The sequence below is a fragment of the Motacilla alba genome, chromosome 5, assembly GCF_015832195.1.
Source record: "Motacilla alba alba isolate MOTALB_02 chromosome 5, Motacilla_alba_V1.0_pri, whole genome shotgun sequence".
In the NCBI taxonomy this organism is placed as follows: Eukaryota; Metazoa; Chordata; class Aves; order Passeriformes; family Motacillidae; genus Motacilla; species Motacilla alba.
In genome coordinates, this window is record NC_052020.1 from 41,966,584 (window position 1) to 41,989,021 (window position 22,438).

Genomic DNA, 22,438 nt, shown 5'->3' on the forward strand with positions numbered 1-22,438 from the left:
GATGGCTCTTCTCAAAAGATGAATTATACATGGAAAAAGACAACAAGAGAAATGAAATGTAGAAACAAAGATATTCATCAGTATATTCCCTTTTTATTTCTAGCTAAATATGAATCTTGCAATCCAATTAGGAACTATAAGCTAAAACTATTATAAAATCAGATATATTTCAGATGTTTAAAACCACTCAAAATCAGCAGCAAGCTCAGGACATTGTCTGCAAAATTAGGGATCATACTTTTGTGCAGCCATACAAAAACAATTTATTCACAGTGCCTAAATTCCAAATCATGTAAAGATTATATCTCACTGAGCTATGCATCAGTATACACCAACTGAGTGTCCTTGAAGTTACACTACAGAGACTTAGATGTGACTAATCAAACTTACAGGAAAAATATAGGTTATGATTTAGAACATTCTGTCAGAATCATTATCTCTTGCAGCTTTCCTGACACTGATCCACCACAGTATGTTTCAAAACACCGCAAATACTAAGCTGGAGATGAAGATTATATATTCCATCATACCACACAGACAAGTGAGGAAAAAAGGGTTGTTTGAAAAGATTTTTCACACACAAACCCCCTAGTAGCAATTTTTATTTAATGCTGGTGAAAAGTATCAGAAAATAGATTTAGGAATAGATATTTTTTGATTGAAAGGAGTAAAATGCAACAGTACTATCTTATTTATCCTAGCTGATCCATTAATATGCCATTAACTAACTAGAATGTTAAAACTCTTTTGTGAACTAAAATGTTCAACTCCTTTATCTTTGTGCTGAGTGTAACAAAGATGGGAAACAGACATTGACTTTATATTAACTGGAGCATCAATTTCTTGATTTCAAACACTGCATGACCTCCCATTTTAGAAACTGAAGATAATGATAGACAACATTCCTCTTCACATTTGCAGAGAAGATTGATATGCCCAAGAAAAATCTACAAATTGGATCAAAACCACATTTTTATGTTTATCTTGTTCTAGCCAAGGAGAATGTACAAATACAGAAGTGCACACAGAGTCAATTCTTATAGCCATAGATATCTACTCATACAGTGAAATATCCTAAAATGTGATTCAGTGATGTGATGAGTACATTCACACAACAATTCAGTTTTGAATTCATAGGTAATATACTGTAAACTATCCTAGATATCTTCAGGCTACTGGTAGGTATGACTGCATTCTCTCACCGCTCCCTAGCAGTTGCAGATGACAAAGGAAAGTAAAGAACAACTCACATAATACAAAAAATACAGCTACTATGTGGCATTAAAGCAAGAAATCCAGGTTATTACCAGAAAAGAATGGCAATTAGGAAAAAATTGTCAGCAAAACTTTTGCATCATCAAGCTAAGAAAAGCTCTTCTCCAAAACACAAGTCAGGGGTTTTGGTTATATATTAGTAAAACAATTCTGAATTTCCCAAAGGTTGTAACCCTAGACATTAAGGTTTTAAGTTATATAAGCGGATATCAAACTCTTGAGAAGTCACTTAATTAGACAACTTGATCATATTACCTTTAAATTTGCTTTGATGAAAAAATGTAAGGCTTTTTTATGTCAAGTATTTCCCATCATTCTCACTTCAAGTACGCATCCTACAGCTTTCACTCATCGTTTGGATATGCTTCCCACAAAACTGCTGAGCAGATACTGCAGCATTCCTGTAGATGCACAAGGCAGCCAAGCAGGTTTCCATCAAGCATGAAGCAGTTTTCAAGCAGCTGAACAGATCAGTTTCTCTCAGCTAGAAATTACTTATCTTGCTCACACCTGCACTGCCAAGTTTAATCACACACCACTTACAAGTTCTTCCCTTCACACAATGAATCTGACATGAAGGCCCTATTTTGGGGGTGAATCAAGATGCTTCCAGCTGAACCAGTGTAACCAAAGTGTTTCACAAGATATATATATATATATATATATACACATATATATACATATATATATATATATATATACACACACACACATATATATATACATATATATATATATATATATATACACATATATATATTCATTCATGGCCAGCAGAGGCAGAACAACTGCAGTTTTGCCCTGTGCCTTTGTTAGGTTGTGATGAATGGCTTCACAGTACTGTGACAACTGTCATAATCCAGAAACACTCAATATTAAAGGATATTTCAATGAAGCTCAAGATTCCTACTGTCAGGCCCAACACCACAAATCACCCTGGCACTAAAGCAACTGAGATATAAAATGGTACTGGCACCTGCTTCACACTATTTTAACTGTAACAGTACTTGCCACACACACAAACCATTAAGAGAATTTCTACATAACCATATTATTATCATCTTGAAAGAGTTTTAGAGAAATAGGTATCTCTTAGATCATGAATTTTTGCTAGCATGGAACAAGGTCCACACAGTATTTGTATTTCAGAATGTGTTTACGTAATCCCAAGCAAAATTTAAAAAAATAAAGGGAAAAAAAAGTCTCAAGTGATTTTTAATACTGATCAGAGCTTTCCTAGTTCATTAGCAAACTGTTACATTAATATTGAGCACATTCCACTGTCTTTAAAGATTTTAGTTTAGTTCCCACCACTGCAAGCAATGATCACCAAGACCAAAACTGCTGTTTATCTGTATCTCAATCAAAAGTTTTTTCATCCACATTGAAAAAGAGCTCCAGACTTAAAGGAATACTATTTTTAAAAAAGGAAGTCCCTTTTGAAATACTCTTTGCCTTTTCAGCTCCTAGCAATTTATTAGCTATTGTAGTTGTTAGCAAGTTACATAGTCAAGATTTCAAAATAATATACTTTACAGAAAACGTGAACTTTTTTTTAATTAATTCATTCTTTTGATAGCTTTTAGATATACACTTGTATTTTTACTGTGTAAATTCAAAGCAGATTCTTCAACCTACAGTGATGCATTGGCTTACCCTAACCTGAAGCAGCACCCCCTAATCATAACAGAAAAAACAGAAGAAAGGTGTCAGAACTTAAAAGAGAAGGAAACAATTCACTGTTCAGATTCCCTAAGAGACTTACTACTATACAAGAAACAAAACTGTTTTCTTTCTACTCCCTGAGGCTTAGGCAGGTCTGATATTTTGTAGCAAAACTTTTAAAAGTTCACATCTCCAGTCTGGCCTTGTCTATAGTTCTCTATTTGCACAGAAGTTAATTACTATTGGAAGGAAAAAGAGAAAAAATGACAGCTTATAGAAGAGAAAGGTAATCATTCGGGGGCTGTGTGAGACAACAGAGAAGTGTGACTTCATATTCTCAGAGAATTTCTACTCAAGTTATACTCATGACTTTTAGAAGACTTCTAGGAATGAATGACACATTACTGGGTTACTTCCCTTTCACTTTGATTGGTATTTGATCATTCACTTATAATTATCTCCCACACTTCATTTAGAAAACCTCTTCCAACTTTCTACTTGTCCCAAGAACCAGTCCAAATTTCTCCTCATCAGTTTTATAACCTCTCTGTACCTGTCATTACCTGAACTACTACAGTGTCTGCCTTACAGTGAATTCAGAAGTTCAAGAGTGGATACTTATACATATATTCAAATACACAGCTGAAGTACACAAGATACTTGGCTGAGTTGCTGCAACATCTTCTACAGTCCAAATATGATTCCACTGGAATAGTTTGTCTAAATATGAGATTAAATATATTCAAAAAACTAAACTATAAGGATACCAATCAAAAATTATAAGTCCCAATGAGCTGCTTTTTATGAGGCCTTTATAAAAAGAATGAGAAATTATTTTTTCCCAAAGCTAACATGAGATCTTTTATTATCTTACTATTCCTGGCTCCCCTCTTTTCCTGGGAAATTTTCTGTGCTTCATTTGAATATGGCTAAAGAAAATATTTCTCTATCTTCTGACGTGAAGCTCAAACAAAGTGCACTGAAATCCATGCAAAATATTCCTATGAACTTCCTAATGAATACAAAAGGTGACGGCAGCCCAAAACTTCACTATGTCTTAGCAACTGCCTAAGGTATGAGCTGGGAGAGAGAGCATGGCTACTGTATTTGTTTAGGAACACAGTGATTTCCAGTTGAAACTAATGTAGGAGGAGTATGAGGGAGGGTTGTAAATACAAATGCAGTTAACACTTGAAGCAGCTACAAACTTATCTTGAAGCAGCTATAAGCATTTTTTTGTTTTGCTTTGAATGACACTTATGTACCAGCATGCTGTAGAGGATTCCAAAAGCTCCTGAGGGACCTTGGGGCTTCTAGTTAAAAACAAAAAATCACTAAAGAACAACTTCCCAAAAGAGGCATCACTTCCTAGATGCTTTAGTAAGTTCCAGTATGTTTTATCAGGAAACAGTTAGTGACACAGACAAATAAGAAGGCTAACCTTCAAGTGATAAAATAAAAATGTGTCGTTCTGGTTCAAAGACAATTTCATTACGAAAATGTGATCAAGGCAGGTCTTCTAGCTCTGTGGGGCTGAACTTACAAAGATGTGTATATTTACTTATCATCAAGTTGTATATTTATATGTATTTATTGTCCATAAATAAATATACATATATTAGGGTAACATGCTGACTAATTTTTTACCAATGGGGCATGAAATTCATAAAGTTTGGAGACTAGTACTCAGTATTTAAAATCTTTGAACAATCTTACTTCTGAAGTAAGCAGACTATGGCTGGCAGTTAGCATTCAGAATTTGATTTTTTTCAATAAAGGCATTTAGTTTTTATAAAGCTGAAATATTTTCTAGCCTCTTACTCCAAAATTCTTTCTCCTTAATATGCCAAGAAGCATACATCATAACACACAGAATTGAGAGGAAAAACAAAGTTCAATTAAGAACAAGGTCATTTCAGAAGGGTGTCAGTGGGAAGAGACACTGTGTTAACAACAAGGAAGAGAGGAAGGGACTAGAACTGTTTAGAGTAAAGGGACATAATAAGAATGTGTGGCTTATTATTCAAATAGAGGATCTCCTATAAGCAGCAGATCATATCCAGCATATCTAGATATGTAGCTTTTGAGCCATGCGTGATTGATATAAACTAATCTTGAAGTGCCAAACACATCTTCGTACGTAGAAGAGGAACAGTTTGTATGTTAATACAAATCTTTACTATGATTTTTTCATCTCGTATTATGAGTGTCATCTCTAAACACATTTCTCTGCCACTATGACAAGCTCAGAGGTGGTAACCCAGGTATTGCTTGTTCTCTGAAGTAGTGTCCAGATAAGCAAGCTGAAACACAGATAGAATAGAATCAAGGGTCTCTTCTAGAACCTAGAGAGATGTTACATCAGAATTAACACAGCTGGGATAGCAACAGAGATATTAACTCACAGTGAGTCACAACTGCAGAGCTATAGAAAACCTTCTGTTTGCATTATTTGCTCAACTCTACTCTACAGAGACATAAAAGCATATAAAAAGCTTATAAAGTCAGACCCCTGGAATTTTAGTTTTAGGCCAACTCATTAATCAATCAACTTGTCTCAGTCTTAAATAGCCACTTCTCATTGCCCGGAATACTAAATCTTCTATATGAGTGTCTTCACACTACGGACCTTAACCTGCTTCACTGCTGTAGGATGACACCACCATTGCTTTTCTTATTGAAGCCTCTACTAAGCCATGATTCTACTGACAGCAAAACACCACTGCAGACTAGAATTTTCATTATTCCTCTATTTAACAATTTCCTTAAAAACTCATTTAAATACACATATTTCACACTAAATTAATAATTTAGACAGTAATAAAAGGTTTCTTGTCTGAAAACAAGAACTTCAGCTATCAAGAATGATACAACCAAAAAAAAACCCCCAAGCATGAACAAAATCATGGAAAATTGATCCAGTAAAGCAAAAAGTTTCTCTGAAAGGCATGGCTTCTGCCATGAAAATTAAAATTGGACACACCAAATATGCAGTTGACAATTTTTTCCCATTATTTTTAATTAATGGCTTGGATAGCTGGTTTGGAAATGTCTTAGGAGTTTCAGCATGTTGGCATTTTCTGATTACAAATTATCTATTTATAAAAACTACATCCACAAATATGCAACCTTCTACCAGAAGGTTGCGGTGAAAATTAAAAACAAATCATACAGGTGCTGGTTGAATCTATACTGAAATTAATGTTTTAAACAATACTAAAACAACTCTAATAATTGCAAATTACCCTCATCTTATAACATCCTTTGTGTCAATATTATGGGGTTTTTTTCCATTTAACATGCTTAAGGATAAAAAAGGATAAGAATATGGCAGGAAAAGCCAGAATTGTTACTGCCTATGCCCTCCTCCTGTATGAGCTAAAGAACACTGTGTGTAACTGCACTTTAAACACAAAATCCAAACCTCAAACAGTAACAATGGCAAAATACCTCCAGTCATTACAGATTCTGGATTATGCCTTTTATTTGCAGGCAAAAAGAGCAAAATTTTTTTAACTGCAAAACAAAATTTCCTCATGGCAAAATTTTTAGTACCATTAAAGGTAGTAATAAAATATTAATTTAATTTTGGTAACCGAGACAGTATTTTCAAATTTCATCTTGCTTATTATCAAAGACACACATGCCAAAGACAATTTGTTAACACACATACACATGGTATTTGAACAGTAAAACACTAGATTTGGAGTATGCTGCCAGGTTTTATTTGGCTACTAGTTACTGAAACATCTATCAGAAAACTCCAGCTCTTCTTTCAGACTATCATTAGAGTGGCATGACTTTACTACAATAACAGAAGTCTCTTTTCAGTTATAACCATACAGAATTTCTTATGAGGAAAAAAAAATTTAAAACCCAAAAAATAAAGATAATTGAGGAAATAACTAAGATTTGCTGAATTTAGAAATTTTTCTCAAATAAAAACACAAGCGTAGTGACATTCTGAATTTCTGCCACTAAGCATTGTGTGATGATTATTAATGTTTCTAAGGCCTTAAATGTCAATTACTTGATTATACTTCTAGCTGAAACTGTTACCAAATATATAGGTATTGATTACTCATGCAACAGTAACATAGCCAACCAGGGTGCAATGATGCTCCTACTAGAAACAAATCTCAAGAACAGACTTTTAAAAAAAAATCTAACATACAATGATTGTGAATAAACACTTCAGATTTTACTTCACAAATTTGGCTGAGAAGCCATCAATTTTCAACCCTAACAATATAATAGCACACTTATACTACAATGAAATTCTTTACTAATAGCTTCAAATATGCTAGTTAGGGTACTAATAGCTATGTAATTACTCCTTCTTCGTGTCCCACAGAAGCCAGTCCAACCCAGCTGACTGGGTGCTAGCACCAAGTGCTCCAGTTCTGCCAGATGTGCTCAGATCACATCCGAGATGGCATTTGCAGCTGCATTTGCCAAAATGCAGGGAGGTCTCTTTGTTCCCTGCCTCTGGTTGTGCATTGCTCCTGCTTACTTTGTCCTGCTTTGGCAAAATGACAAACCTGGACCTCCAAAAAGTCTTAGTTCATTACAACAAGAACAGCATACTGGCAAAAACCAGACAGTCCTATGTGGCTAATATTGAGTAATATAGGATTATAGAGGGGTCCAACAAGGAGGAGACATGGAATAAGGATGGAGAAAGTAGCACTGAGGGGAGTGAGAGAAACAGAAATAAGAATTCTGCCTTTTGTCTGAAGTGATATTAAATGTTTCCATGAGTGGGAAACTGCAGTTTGACCCACTAACCCATGATTAGCTTGGATTTGTGTGTGTGAGCTATCATCACACCTGTCTGTAGCACAGATCTATGCAAGGAAGCTTTTTCTACCATAGTTTTGATTAGAAAACCTATTAAATAATCTGGAAAGAAAAAAAAATCAGCATTATATAAAAGAAAAAATAGTAAGAAAAGTCTCAAAGCAAGGTCCTCATAATAGCTGACACATTAAACAGAAAATGCAGTTGAACACTTTTATCACTGCATATAATACATAATTGTTACAACTCTCTCCTGAATGGAGAAACATTTCCTTTCTGATAATGAATAACATTTTCCAGGAGCACACAGAAAGAAACTGAAACTTAATTTGTTTTCATTTACCAACTGCAAGCTAGAAAGATAATTTGTCATTTCTTGTTTTAGAAAATTATGTTGATATGTTTATGGGCATAGTAGCTATATAAAAATTATGGTATGGCATATGTAAATGACAAAACAGGAAATTGAATGCCACTTGCTCCAGTGAGCTCTCTCTTAATATCCTAGGATTTTCTTGTTTTGATGTTTATCATCCCAACCATATTTATGCGAATCAGCAAATTTCCTTTTGGCTACATCTGAAAGGCAGCTGCAGATCTTAATGCAAATACACACAGAACTGATCTTGGACCTATCAGCTAAGGAATGGTCAATGATTAAGGATATCCAGGTTTTTGAAGCAGCTAGTGCAGCCCATTTGAATTGAAGTAACTGGGCCAACCAAAGGAGGCCAACAGCTGCAAGACACAAAGCTTTTCTAGCCAAGGTCACTTGTTACTTGAGTAAGTCTCCCAAGCCTAGAAGTGCATTTCTTAATTGGGCTGTTTGAAGATCAGAACTAAACAATCCATTTGCAATGTTCACAGCACAGGAGAACAGATAATATGGGAAGCTCAAAGATACTGGTCTGGAAATTAAATTTCCCTACCAATCTCACGAAAGAAGGGATCTTTTAGCAGCTTGGATGTTTTGTCAGAAGAGTAAAGCACACAAAAAGAGTCCTATCTCCATGGGATTCACTCCTTGATAAATGCTGCAAGAAAGCTTTTAATGCTACTAGATGGCCCTATGTTTACTAGTTTAATTTAGCTGAAATACACGAATATTACAACTTCTTCTGGAATAAACTCTTTCTCTTGGATCTTGCTTGCTCTGCTAAGGCAGTGCAAACAAAGCGTATAGAGCAATTGAAGGCAGTGCAAACAAAGCAACTTCAGAGCAACTTAAAAAAACAGAGTCATCTCTTACAGAACACAGATTAAAAGCACTCTCAGGAAAAAGAATAATGTTAGATGTGCAACTTGGAACCAGAGTACACATGCGACTTGCACACTATACTTCAGGGCACACATCAGATGAGAACAGTACCTATGCAACAAATTTCAAGGTACAACATATTTTAAGACACCTGATACTACTTTTTCTTTACCTGGTGTTATAAAATATTATTAATATTGGTGATTCAGATGGAGAAAGAAACCACCCAGCTTCTGATGACCACACACATTTACAGAGCTTATACTGTTCTGCAAAAATGCCTGATTACAGCTGATCCTAGTGATGCTATGAGTACTGACATTTCCTCCTAACCAGATGCAGCATGGCTCCTGGATCTGTCCAATACTGTTACACTACTACTCAAGTAAGTTAGATTATTACAAGTTAGTGAATCACCACCAACAAAATTCCCAATGAACAAGAAGAAATTAATTACAAAAAAACCTTATGAGTAGCAACAAACAGAATGCTCAAATTCAATCACATTATATTTGTACATTACCACTTCAGGAAATATGAAATGCTAATTTTGTGAACGAAAAGCATTTTATGTTGCCATTCTTATAGTAAGAACAGATTAATGAATGAAAAATGCATAATCATGCAGCTGAATGGCCCACATAATCATACCATTGATTCTCAATTACAGTAAGGATGGAAATTTTCATAATTTAGTAGTAATAGCTCTGCCTTTATTATAAATAATTCTCTGGAAATCAAAATTCCTTCCAGATAACATTACAGCAAGACTACAAAATACTTACTTTAATCAAGTTATTTCAGAAGTCACACACTGAAGTGTTTTAAGATCAGATCAAAATAGGAGTTGCAGGGTACTGTAAAAACCTTAGATTTTAAAATACAATAATTCCTGAAACAGCCAAAAAAGAAATTTTAGAAAGCTTTCAGTTTTTATTTCCCTCATAATGCAATCTGCCCACAATATCAGAAGCCATCCTGAAGATGTTATACTATACACATATTGTATATAACATACATATATTGGAAAGGACAGAGTATTTTTGTATGTTCAAATTTGAGATGTTTTTGCAACAAGTTAGAAACATTCCAACCTTAAAGTTCAGATCTTATCCTACTGTTGCTTATTTTCTCTGTTTCACTGTAATACATGAATAGTCCATGGTACAAACTCATTAAACCAGACTGTGTAGATAAGTTTCACTGACCAAGGATGAAGTATTGCTATTTCTCCAGCTTTTAAGAAAATAAGCATCTATATAGTAGAATATTCACATTCTACTCTTACATAAGAAGCCACTTTACTAAAACATAGCCCAACATACTTATAATCTCTTTAATACACTTGAGAAACTTCAGCTCAACATTCCCAACAGCTTGGAGAGGAAAGTCCCTTCTTCCTCAGACACGAGCATGACATGAAGCTATGCAAAACAAACTTACTCCCAAGTTCCATGACTCATGGCTCATGTCTTGACAGAAACAAGGCATCTGAAAAACTACATTCTCTGCCAATTTAAATATGCTTCTGCTAAAAAAACAGGCTATTTGTAATAAGTTTGCAATAAGAACTTGATAGGGAAAACTGTGGATTGCCAAGGTCATTGCATTATATTCAACAGCATCCTAACTTAATTCTGTCCTTTGAGCTCTTCCTTAATAAGAATGTGCTCCATGGATTTTAAGAGTGTCACATTAGAACAAAATCATTTCACTAGGATTTTTTCATTTTATAGTGTGTCTTGCAATAAATGGTGTACTGTCTGATCATTTGATTTTTCAAGTGGAAGCAGTTTCCCATACAGAAAACATTCAAGCCTTATTTTCAGAAAATGCTGCTCCTAGAATTTCAATCCAATCAATAAAGTAATGTTCTATAGCCAAGGCAACAAATATAATTAAAATCACAAAGACAAAGTTTTTGTCCTGGCAGCAGAAGTACGTACAATATTGATGCAGTATGTACATATGCATGAAGTACATACATATATATTACAATGAATCTGTTTTCTTGGGTTTGCATTTGGTTTCTTTTTTTAGTGGTAGGCACCTCAATTCACCAGGTCTACTAAAATAAAAAAAACAAACAAAAAAATATCCACAACAAAATCCTAAGTGTTAGAATTGTGAAACAAAAGGTCATAAATTTTACATTTAAATATTTTCCACTAAATACAGATTTACATACTAGCAATATATAATATTGCACAAAGGTACTGCTCAAATACTCAAAAATAAGTACTGCAATATGAACATGTGTATTTTAAAAAATAATTCTGAGTAGAAAGGTGGTGTAGAATTAAGAAATCCAGCTGAAGAATAGGAGACTAAGCTTTACTCTCAGTTCTCTCTCTTTTTTTTTATACATAAGCATGAGCAAGCACATTCTGACTCAGATACTGTACCCGTTTAAGCAAACAAATAAAACTTTACAGCAACAATATTTACTAACAGTGCTTAATGACCTGCAACTCAAGTCCTTTAAAATAGGCAGAAGTATCCAAATCATGCCCTTGACTATGTTATGACTTTATCCTAGAGACATAATAGATGCAGACAAGAAAAATACTGTGAGAGTCTCTATCCACACTAGAGAAGATTTAGATATATGTGCCCATTATTATGTGTCTGTAGTTTTTAAAAAACTACATAGAGGAACCTGTTATTTAGTAAAAACAATTAGTAGCTTATTGTTTTAATCACTCTCACTGCATGAACTGTATAGTTAATTTGCTTGCCTTGCTTGGCTCTAAAACATTTTTAAGGATTTTCCCCTTTAACTACAAAATATATAAAGCATTTAAAAGTAGCAATCACAAAAACTGAAAAAACCCCAAGAAATTAAAAAAAAATTTAAAAAAGAAGGAAAAAAAAGACATTAGATATAGACAGTTATTACCTTGAACATGCTGATTAGAGTAAATATTCAACCTAGGAATTTGTCATATTTAACCCACTAGAAGAAAAAAATGGATAAACAGATTAAAGATCACTTATTTAATTTAATCTTTATACAGAAAAATCCAAAACCAGCTAGACTTTCTTTTTTTCAAGTATTCACTTAAAATGTATATTCTGTAATTTAAATTATTTTGCTGTACACAGTCAACATTAAGAACAGGTTTTACTGATGACCAATTCTTCTCAAAGTGAGGAATTTTTTGGTACTGACATAGCACTTAAACTTCAATTTTCCAAATACACCATATCATTAGGACTCACTTTAGGAAAAAAGGGATCTTAGATATCATGTCAGCTGAAAGGATATAAAAGCTTTTAACACAGCAATGAACTACACTGAAGTACAGCCTGAAAAATTCTAGGCAAAACCATTACAACAAGCACTAATTTTGAAAGACATTGAATCTATGACATAGCAAGATGCAAGATTTTGAATACTTCTTTAATGTCAAAAACTTTACTATGCTAAATCTTAGATAGCTTTTTTTTTCATTTCTGTTCAAATTTCCAACATGATTTATCTGTATTTTAAACTAAGATGGTTTTGACCAAGGGAATAGGCACAACAAGAGAGGAACATAGAGCCCATGGTTCAGTTTTATTTCCTATAAGACAGCATATTATTTAAATAAACTGTCATCTTCTGAGATATTGAAGAGTTTCAGGATGTCACTGTTACCTAAAGAAGAATAAATGACAGATAGCATGCCTCTGTTACATACTTCTCAGAAAAATATTGAATTCAAGACAAGTGTGGAAGTGCCTGTGTTGCTGGGGTAAGGTTTTTTTGGTTGGGTTTTTAAATTTTAATAGCTGTAAAATGGTGATATCAGTTTGTTATAGAAATATAGTACATAACCTGAAAGCATGACAGCATCTTTCATATTAATTCAAGGAGTCCTGATAAAGTTGTACAGTTGATTACAAGATTCTCCTTATGATACAGTGTTAAATCACTGTTAAGCTGTAATTGTGCTTATAAAGAGTCCAATGCCATCATTTCAGCAGCTGTAAAAAAAACCCAAAAAACCCACTAGTTCATAGAACACCAGCTATTTTAGCTTGGTTTAAAGAAAAAAATCATAAATCACAAAAGAAAGAAAAAATTATATAATACATTTTAATTATTTAATATACACTGAATCCCCATCCCACAGGTTACTTTTGTTAATTTTGATTTAGTTTCCAGTATGTCCAGGTAAACCAAGAAATAAATCTAATAAATAATAAAAACAGTCTCTTACTGTTAATGAGCAGTACAAACTCACTAATTTAAAGGACTCATCATGTTTTCCACACCAAAAAACTGTACAAAAGTTTCAGATAATCATCTAAAGTATGTGATTCAGAAAGAAAAAAGAAATCAAAGGAAGTCTTAAAAACATCTTAGCTACAGTCTGATCCCATCTCTTACCTTCTCTTTCTCACAATGGCAGCCATATTTTTATGAGTGCATAAAAAGATAATGTCAAATGAAAATGGTTCCAGGAAACTACTAAATAATTACAGCAATGCATGTCCAGTTAGATGTTTCCAGTTTTCCGATTCAAAAAATTCCACAGGGCAGGATTTCTAAATGATTTGGGTTTATTTCCATTCTTCTAAGACTCTGAACGCAGGTTCATTTTGGCAAAGTTTAAAATAACTTAGAAGTCCTCCCTCCTCCTTCCCCCATCACATTAAAAAAACCAAGCATTATTTAAAGGGCAAGAACACTATTAAGAAGAAATAAATTATTTTAATAGTAATGATATTTCAACTTCATGCATTTTGAAGTTCACTATGAAAGCCAAGTGCTATGAAAAGTTTCTGTGAAATCCTTCAGATTCCTTCCTGTATGTATGCTTGTTCTTTCTAGTTGATGCTCCCATTCACTGTTCAGGAAAAGATGACCTGAAAATACCTTGTGATGTTTCTTGTTGCCACAGAAAGGACTTTTGTTCATACATGGACAATATCATGCAATGTATGAGAAAAAGAAATTTAATAAAAAAGAAAGAATCAAAGCTGAAAGGGCAGAATCAGACTTAAAGTTGTCTTCAAAACAGCATATGTACCCTACTATTTAATGAAACATAATAGGTCATAATAGAAAGATTTTACACTGTTTTGATTTTCTTGGAAAGGCAACTAAAGTACATCTGAGTTTATAAAACCATTGTGTCCACGCAGGATGAAATACAGAGTTTCACTGATTTGAATGATGAGCTTTTCAGACTACACTGTCTGGCTAGATCATATAGATATACAATAAATGAAAGAAATTTGTGCCAGGTCTTGGGTACAATTGCTGACAATGGCATTAAAAATAATAAAAATAAAATTCTTGTTACCTAAACTAATTTTTAAATTGTTCTTAAGAACACCATGGCATGCTCAGTGATTCTAGAATGCAAATTAAATTTTTGGTTAAGAAACTGGAACTTATGCTTCTTATTTCCTCAGACCTTTGTCTATTTTCTTAACATATTGAATACCTAGTGCAATAAATTTGATTCTAAGACCAAAATCACTCCAAGATGAAACATGGAATCCAAGTTGTTACTGAAATATCCCACTGTGTAGCATGCTAGATAAATACCTTGTTAAGTAGTGAACTGCATCCAAAGTACCAATCTGCAAACCTGAAATCAGAAGTCACATCCTCTTCAGTTGTTCTGTATTTATAAATATTGCTAGACTTCTGAATTTCTAAACTCTCCATCATGATCCTCTTAACAAGAATGGAAGACAAATGTAGCTGATCTTGAAGCATCACCAGATAACTATGAAACTTCTGCTACTCTGTAAACAATCCTGAAAATGCACTTCACAATGGTATTTTACTTCATTCTCTGGATGGATCTCTAATCTCTATGTTAGCTTACTTGTATTTGTCAGGATTATATCACATGGACAGCCACTTTATACCACCACAGGTACCACTGTGCTAATGTTAACACTTCTACAGAGATTTGTAAGGAGGTTTCAAAAGCCTACAATATCCCAGGTATTTACAAATGCCTTGCTGAACGGAAAAGACAAAAAAAAAACATAGTTAGAAGTTTTAGTAGACATATTTAAGCTAACAAAACTTCCTTAAACATGTTCATCAACAAAGTAATTTAAATATTTATACCACCTACTTTTGATATGTCCACCATAAATCTCTACTTTTATTCTTTCTCCCCCCAAAAACTCCATGAGTAAATTACATTATCAGATCCACAGAAAGGAAATTAACAAATCAATGTATTGAGAATACCATTTCTGTCTCATTTTCATAAGTTTTGATTTATGTGAACGTAAATTAATGGACTATTTTCAGACTATATCAAGTACTCAGACAAGTGGTTTGTGTCAGTGGGGTCGTCAACCACATCCATGGATACTCATGGTTATTCACAGAATCTGACAAAATACTCCATCTAAAACCTGCATCATTGCAACAGAAAATATTTTCATCCATTTGATCAAATTTGACTGAATATCTATTTTACTTAGCAATACCTTAAAGGTTACTTTGGTGCTAAAAAAAAAAAAAAAGTGAAGGGCTTTTTTTATCAATTAAATACATTCTGCCTTCATTTGCTTCATTCCTGTACCTGAGACATGCCCGTAATTTCATTACTGGGTGCCTCAGTATTGTGTAAATACTTCCATTTTTTATGCTTAAGTAAGAAAAGCCAACCAGCATTCTGTAGCCTTAATTTAAATTTTTTATCATTTTGATGGATTGCTTTCTCCTTTTGAGTTAACACCTTTTTTGTGCTTTTAGCTGTGTTTTCTTTTTTCCCTCTGGGAAAGTAGCTTTTCCAATTTTCATGTTCAAGTCATTTATCCATTAAACTATTTATATGTTTACATTCTTGTGTTACTTGCATCATAAACAAGTCTGGGCTTTTCATTCAGTATGTAAGAGTATTTGTTCAAGATATAAAAACAGTCAGACTCTGTCCTGCACCCTTTTTTTAATAAACACCCCTTTTAAACATTTAAATGTTCCCTTAGTGAACGACAGTACTCAAAACTCAGATTAACAGATATACATTCTATTATTTCTCTACCTTCTACAACTTCTAAAAAATAACTGATTTGGTATAATGAAGATCATAATTTTCAAATTAAAAAGAAAAACCTAAGCTGACATGACTGTAAAACAAACCAATTAAATTCACGTGGGATTGTAAATCCATTACTCTTGCATACACTGTCACATGCACTGTCATGGCATGCGCATGTCAAAAAAGATAGAAATAAAACCAAAACCACCCCAAGTGATGTACAGTATCACTGCTCACCACCAAGCAATGTCCAGCCCCTTCTCCAGCTGTGATTGGCTCCTCCTACACAACTCTTCTGTGTTTGTACACTGCGAATAATATTCTAATACATGGAATATACTTTTGCCAGTTCCCCTGGCCTGGCCATGTTCCCTTGCAGCTATTTGTGCACCATCTCACTATTAGAGCATGGAAAACTGAAAAGTCCTTGACTTAGAGTGCAACAACTAAATCATCAGTGTGTTTTCAACATTACTATCCATATTAAATCCAGAACAGGGCATAGGAAGAGAAATAACTTTGTTCTTGCCAAAACCAAACAGTTTTGGTTTTTTTGCAATTCACAAGACATTTTTAATAAGTTAACTACTAGAAGCTGTAACTACACTTCCTAAAAGTTTACTATTATCTCAATCTGCATCAATCAGCACGAAGCGACAATGAACAAAATAATGAAAGAGAATACTTATTCTGCCCAGTTATATCAGTATGGAGTCCTGAATAAAGGCCGGAACAAGATTTCTGAAGAAAACCTAAAAGGTGACACCTTTCTTCCAAAACTAAGGGAACAGAATACAATGAAAGATCGTACCATGACACAGTGAGCTATGCAATAGCATTTTAACTCAGACTGCCTCAGACTCTTGTATAATCCCTTTTTGCCCAGGTCGTGCAATGTCCCAGATGGTACAGCTGAGAAATAATTTCTATATCCACTGTGCATGATGTAAACTCGTGTGTTACTCAGCCACTGTACTGGTTTGAAACGTGGCTGATTGCATTTGCCTTTTTTGTCAGCAAGGGAAAACAAAAAACCACAAACGAAACATTATTCTTGGTTAGCACTAGCCCGCTGCAGTTTGAAATAACTAGCTGATAAAATGATTGTGCCGTAGAAATTATAACTAATAGAATTTTAAATTCTTTATCCCTTTTACTAACAAAAATGGAATCCATAACATACCTCTTTTTTCTCTGTGAACTTCTTCCAAAAGTTTTTCTTGGTTTTTTATCTGTTTAAAGAGAGACTGATGTTCAGTCTCCTTTATCTGTGTAAAGTGCTTGAGCTGCTCTCGGCTCTGTAGCAAGTAGCATCGCAGCTTTTTTTCCTTACTTTCTCTTTCTTTTACCTCCTCACACAGCCACTGAAGCTTAGTCTACATTTAAAACAAAAGGTACAATAAAAAGTAAGGAATTCTGATAAAAATAAGAGGAAAGAAGTATTCACTGACTAAATTATCTTTGGAGTCACAGATTACTAATTTGTAGCCATCTGAACAATACTAATAGAGGGCATTGAGATATATTAAGAGAACATAAGCTGATTTTCAAGAGACCCAAAAGAAATAATTTTGTTGATAATTATATGTGAAGTGATGTTCTTTTATATTATTTTATTTCTTTTAAATCAGAAACATGAATTTGCTAAGGTAGATATGGAAATTGACATTGAATTAGTGTACACATAGACATCAAGAGATAGGCCTTCCTTTCAGAGTACCTTTTTCTCTCTATTTTATGTTGGCAGAATTTAAAAATATTTCCCCTTCTAAAAAATTGACATCAATCCTTTCTACTCAGCAGAAATCAATATTTAAGGTTCACTCAGAGGAGAAAAATATCTCATTGATAAGGTTGTGATCAATTTAGTAAATCTAGAAGTGATCAAATGAAATATGATACGGAAACTTTCACACAGCCTATTTAAAAACAAAAGAAAATAAAAGTGGCATTTTAAGCAGTCATTCATTCTAAACTTCCCTCTAGCAGCTAAACAAACCTAGGTTTGCGAAGTATTATTAGGTGCTCTTTGAAGGCTCTTTTCAATAATATGTCAGTGTCACTTTTTCAAATGAAGAAAACACTTCCTCCATAACACTTCTCATTTGATTCCGATCTTGTTTCTGTTATCTATAATGGAAGTCCTTCTTGGTCTACAAGTCTTACACAGACCACATGCCATGAATAACCTTCTCTTACATGCAAACATTTGCAATTTTTTTCCTTAAGTCAATTCTCCTGTGGCTTTGACCTTTCTACATGAAGTAAAAACACCAGTTGTCTTCCACAGTTTATGATCTATTTTGATCATGAGAAATTCACTTCTTTTAAAAGATACTGGGTAAGAAGCATGCTATGTGTGTGAGTGGAGGGAGCTGGAGGAAAGCTGCAAAACGAAGGCAAGATTTATGAGTTACAGTCATCACCTTGAAGATGTTCTCAAGCATGTATGCCCCCACATTATAGGATTTGAAAGCTTCAACAAGGAAAGAAAAATCATTCATTTTTCAAGAATCCAATCTCATATGTTTTAGACTGAATAAATACCAGCCTTATTTAAAATAATTTCTAGCCTTGTGATGATGATGTAATAGAAACTTAACCTGCTGACTACATTCTCAGACTCTACTTGTCTGAAAAAGTTTGAACCAGATCTAAAGGCTATCACTGCTCTTACTTCAATGCCTTTTTTTTTTTTTGTGAAAACAATATTGCTATTTATTTTGCTATAGAGATGGCTGTTTCTTGTTGATAGAAGCATTTGGAAAATTATTGTATCAGTTGAAATAACAGTCTGGGAATATCAGAATAACTGCCAAAGGAATGCTTTTGTATTTTTCCTTTTACCCTTGAAGTGCCATTTTAAACTGACTTTTAACTAAATCAGACCCATCCATTCACAGACTCACCCCCTCACTCAACTGTAATATAGGGTTAGGGCTGAAAAGGACCTTAAAGATCATTTAGTTCCAACCCTCTGATATGTGTAGGGACACCTCTCACTACACCATCAAATGCTGAATATTAGCTCACTCAGTAAAATTTCAGGAGGTTTGACTATTACCTTTGTTTCTGCTAACCAGCGATGAGGATCGTTCAGTACTGTTGGTGTAAGGGATATTGCCTATGAAAAAGCAGGTGACAAAGAAACAGACATAAAATGGGAATTAGGCATAGCAGGAAGAAAGTCTTTTCTGCTTACTGGAAATTCATGAAAGAAACACATTTCTTATCAAGGAAGATTAAGCCTAGTGCTTGACTTCTCTCAATACAAATATTTATCCATCAAATTCCTCCTGCTTACCCAAGTTGCAGCGGCAACTTCTTGAAGTAAAGGGTGAAACTTTCCAGAAACCTTAGCAATACCTGAAGTATTGGGCAGAGGAACAATATTATAAAGGAAGATGCTTACCTTTAAAAAAGAAAAAAATTCATACCAGGACCACAAAACTAACTTTTTTTCACAGTAACTGTCTAGTCAAAAACTCACATTCAGAACTGGTATAAGTTGGCCAGTGATAAAAAACCAAGGAGAATTGGATAAACAGGGATCTGCAAAACCTTATCCAGAAACCAAAAAATCTTCACAAGGTGAGGAACAAGTCCAAGAAGTCATGGCTCAATGATCAAAAATCTGGCAACTACAGCAGATTATAAAACTTAACAAAAAGAAAGACCTATCTGCAAGGATACAGAGGAGAAAGCTTGTTTGTCAAATACATTTCCATAGAATTCTCATCTAGTTTTGTGCTGCAACACCCCAACTCCACGTGTAAGTGGAGAAATGGTGTCAATCGTGAAAAAAGAAATCTATTTCAGTAGCAGCCCAGCCCAGTCAAATGACCAAGAGCTATGAAGTATTTTCTGTTTAAACAGCAAGACCAAAAAAAAGATGTAATCTGAGTGTACTCTGGGTTGTAGCTAAGGCTAAAAAGCCACTAGGTCAAGCACTTGTAAGTGTGACAACAAGCTGAGTCAGACAGTCTGTTCTCTTTATTCTCAGAAATGTACTATGTTGATTTAAGAGGATCAGTCATGTAGAATCATTTGGAGGGAGCACGAGTGGTTTCTGTACCTGGGCAGCAAATGAGAATGCTCAGAAGAAAAGCTACAGAGGGACAGGGGTTGCAGTAAAAGTAGTAAAATAGCAAAAAAAAGAAAAGTTCCAGCAAGCTAGCAGTTTCTTGAAAATTTGAGTCTGAGTTTTCTGGATACAAGGACCTGCTCCTCAAAAGAGGAGGTTATAAACTCTTTTCATTTTCAGTATTCAGTTCTCTACATAAAAATCAAAGCATCCAAGTGATTTTTTAGCAAAAAATTCCTTTCATTTTCTCCCAGTTTTAAAAGCATTTTAGGTCCCTCTTAACGATTTCCCAATTCTAGGAACATGGCCTAAGAAAATCTACCTCAAAATTTTGGCTAATAAAAGGTCCTTTCACACAAACAAAAGGAGAACTATTCCTCAAAAAAAAAACCAACAAAAAAAACCCAGTACCAATTACCAATTAATGCATGGACAGTCCTTCATAGTATGCCATTCTAATAGCAACATCCCTCTGTACCTCTATACCAGCTAATTATCCATAATTCTATTAGAATGATTATCTATGCAACAGCAAAAACAATGCATAGAAGTTGCACTACAAATTTTCATCAAGAAAAGAACAAAACCTGTAGCATACTTAAAACTTAGAATTACTTTGAATTTCTCCATGGAGTCCCGAGAAAAGATTTCACAAGCAGCATCAATTTCACTTCCTATCACAGAGAGAATGGATTGCTGTTCCATTTCTAATCGACGTAGCTGATCTTTAAACTGCAGCCTGGCCTCACTCATCTTTCTCAAATGATCTTCTTCATTGCTGATCTTTTTTTCCTGGAGTGAAAAAGGAAAAACAAACCAAAATTAAATAATTGCATTAATAATATAACATATGTCATCGGCCATATATATCATTCAATCTTATAATCAGACCATACACAGTCATGCTAAGTTCAACTCCTTGCCATGGAAAAATAATACCTTCTAATAGCACTTGTAAGTTCCTCTCTTGGTTCTCCTCATTATCCTGTAAATCAGTTACGAAGAAACTGCTACCAAATCCAAACTCAACAATCATAAAGCCTATTTTCAAAGTCAAAAATAGATGTTCTAATACAAATCTCCTCATGAATAGAAAAGAGCCCAGAGTAAATACTCCCATTATTATCTTTTGCTCTGAATCTGTTGTAGGCATGTAATCTCTATCGACAGAAAAGAGATCCCAGAAGGAAAATTTTATTGGCAGTCAGTGTGCCCTCCAAGGAAAACTACTCAAAGAATATCATAAGAGAGTGACTGGCACTGAGGAAAGTATTTTACGTTATCAGCTAATGTCAGAAATTTGATTAAATATGTTACATGTTTCTAAAATTCAGATTTCCTTCTTTTATATTGATGATAGAGCCACCATAAAATCAAACTAAACTGTTGCTAGATTACACAAAATATTAAATTATGCATTATAAATAATATAGAAAAACCTATCCTGTGAGAATAAGTGAAATTGAAACACACCTATCTGCTGCTGAGATCAGGAGGATGTAATGCAGCAAAGGGCAAACACTTTACCAGGCAAATTCCAATGTGTGTAAGTTGCACCAAGAATGGTTGAGAACAGCAAGGATTTCAAAAATTTATTAATTGTGGACCTCCACAATGACAAGGTACAACTGTTTGAAGTCTATTTGTTGGAAATCTTCATACACTGCTCTTATGAGACACCAATGTGGAGTTAGGTAATGTCTAACACCCAAGTTCCATAAATGGGATATTTATGGAATCACAGAACCATTTATGTTGGAAAAGAACTCAGTTATCATAGAGTCCAACTAAAAACCCCAGACTGCCAAGTCCACCACTAAACCACATCTCTGAACACTACATGTACATGTCTTTTGAACACCTCCAGGGGTGGTGACTCAACCACTTCCCTAAGCAGCCTGCTCCAATCCCTTAACAAATTTTTCCTAATACCCAATCTAAATCTCCCCTGACACAGCTTAAGGCTATTTGCTCTTGTCCTATCACTTGCTAATTGGGAAACAAGACCAACATCCACCTTGCTATGTCCTTTCAGGAGGTTGTATACATATATATGTATAGGTGTTTATTTCTACTCGCAAAACAGATGTTTTTAATGTTGGTGGCCTACAAATACTTAATAAGCAGTCTGATCTTTTCACTTAATTAATACAAAAATACTTGGGGCAGTAGTTATTTCAAACTGAAGAAATCATAAGATTTTTTAAGATGGACAGGTTCCAGTGTTCCTGTACTATAAAGATGGGAGCTGAAAGATGGGAGTTGAAATAATAGTTTTGACCTAGACTAGTATTCTGAAAGCAATAAGATTGCACTGTATATATTTCCAGTATCTGTATTCTGTCACCTCAC

General features: G+C 34.2%; 1 protein-coding gene across 3 annotated transcripts in view; it reads right to left on the reverse strand.

The window, feature by feature from the left end:
* The window catches only part of CEP128 (centrosomal protein 128), a 102,799-nt gene that overhangs the window by 36,258 nt on the left and 44,103 nt on the right, over positions 1 to 22,438 (reverse strand). For 2 of the 3 annotated variants that reach the window (XM_038138131.1, XM_038138130.1), the window contains exons 17-19: positions 20,702 to 20,878; positions 19,067 to 19,126; positions 17,186 to 17,378 (exon numbers count right to left, since the gene is read on the reverse strand). In XM_038138131.1, coding sequence (XP_037994059.1) covers positions 17,186 to 17,378; positions 19,067 to 19,126; positions 20,702 to 20,878 — 430 coding nt within the window. The remainder of the gene's footprint in view (positions 1 to 17,185; positions 17,379 to 19,066; positions 19,127 to 20,701; positions 20,879 to 22,438) is intronic. The other variant, XR_005257074.1, reaches the window with a different exon arrangement.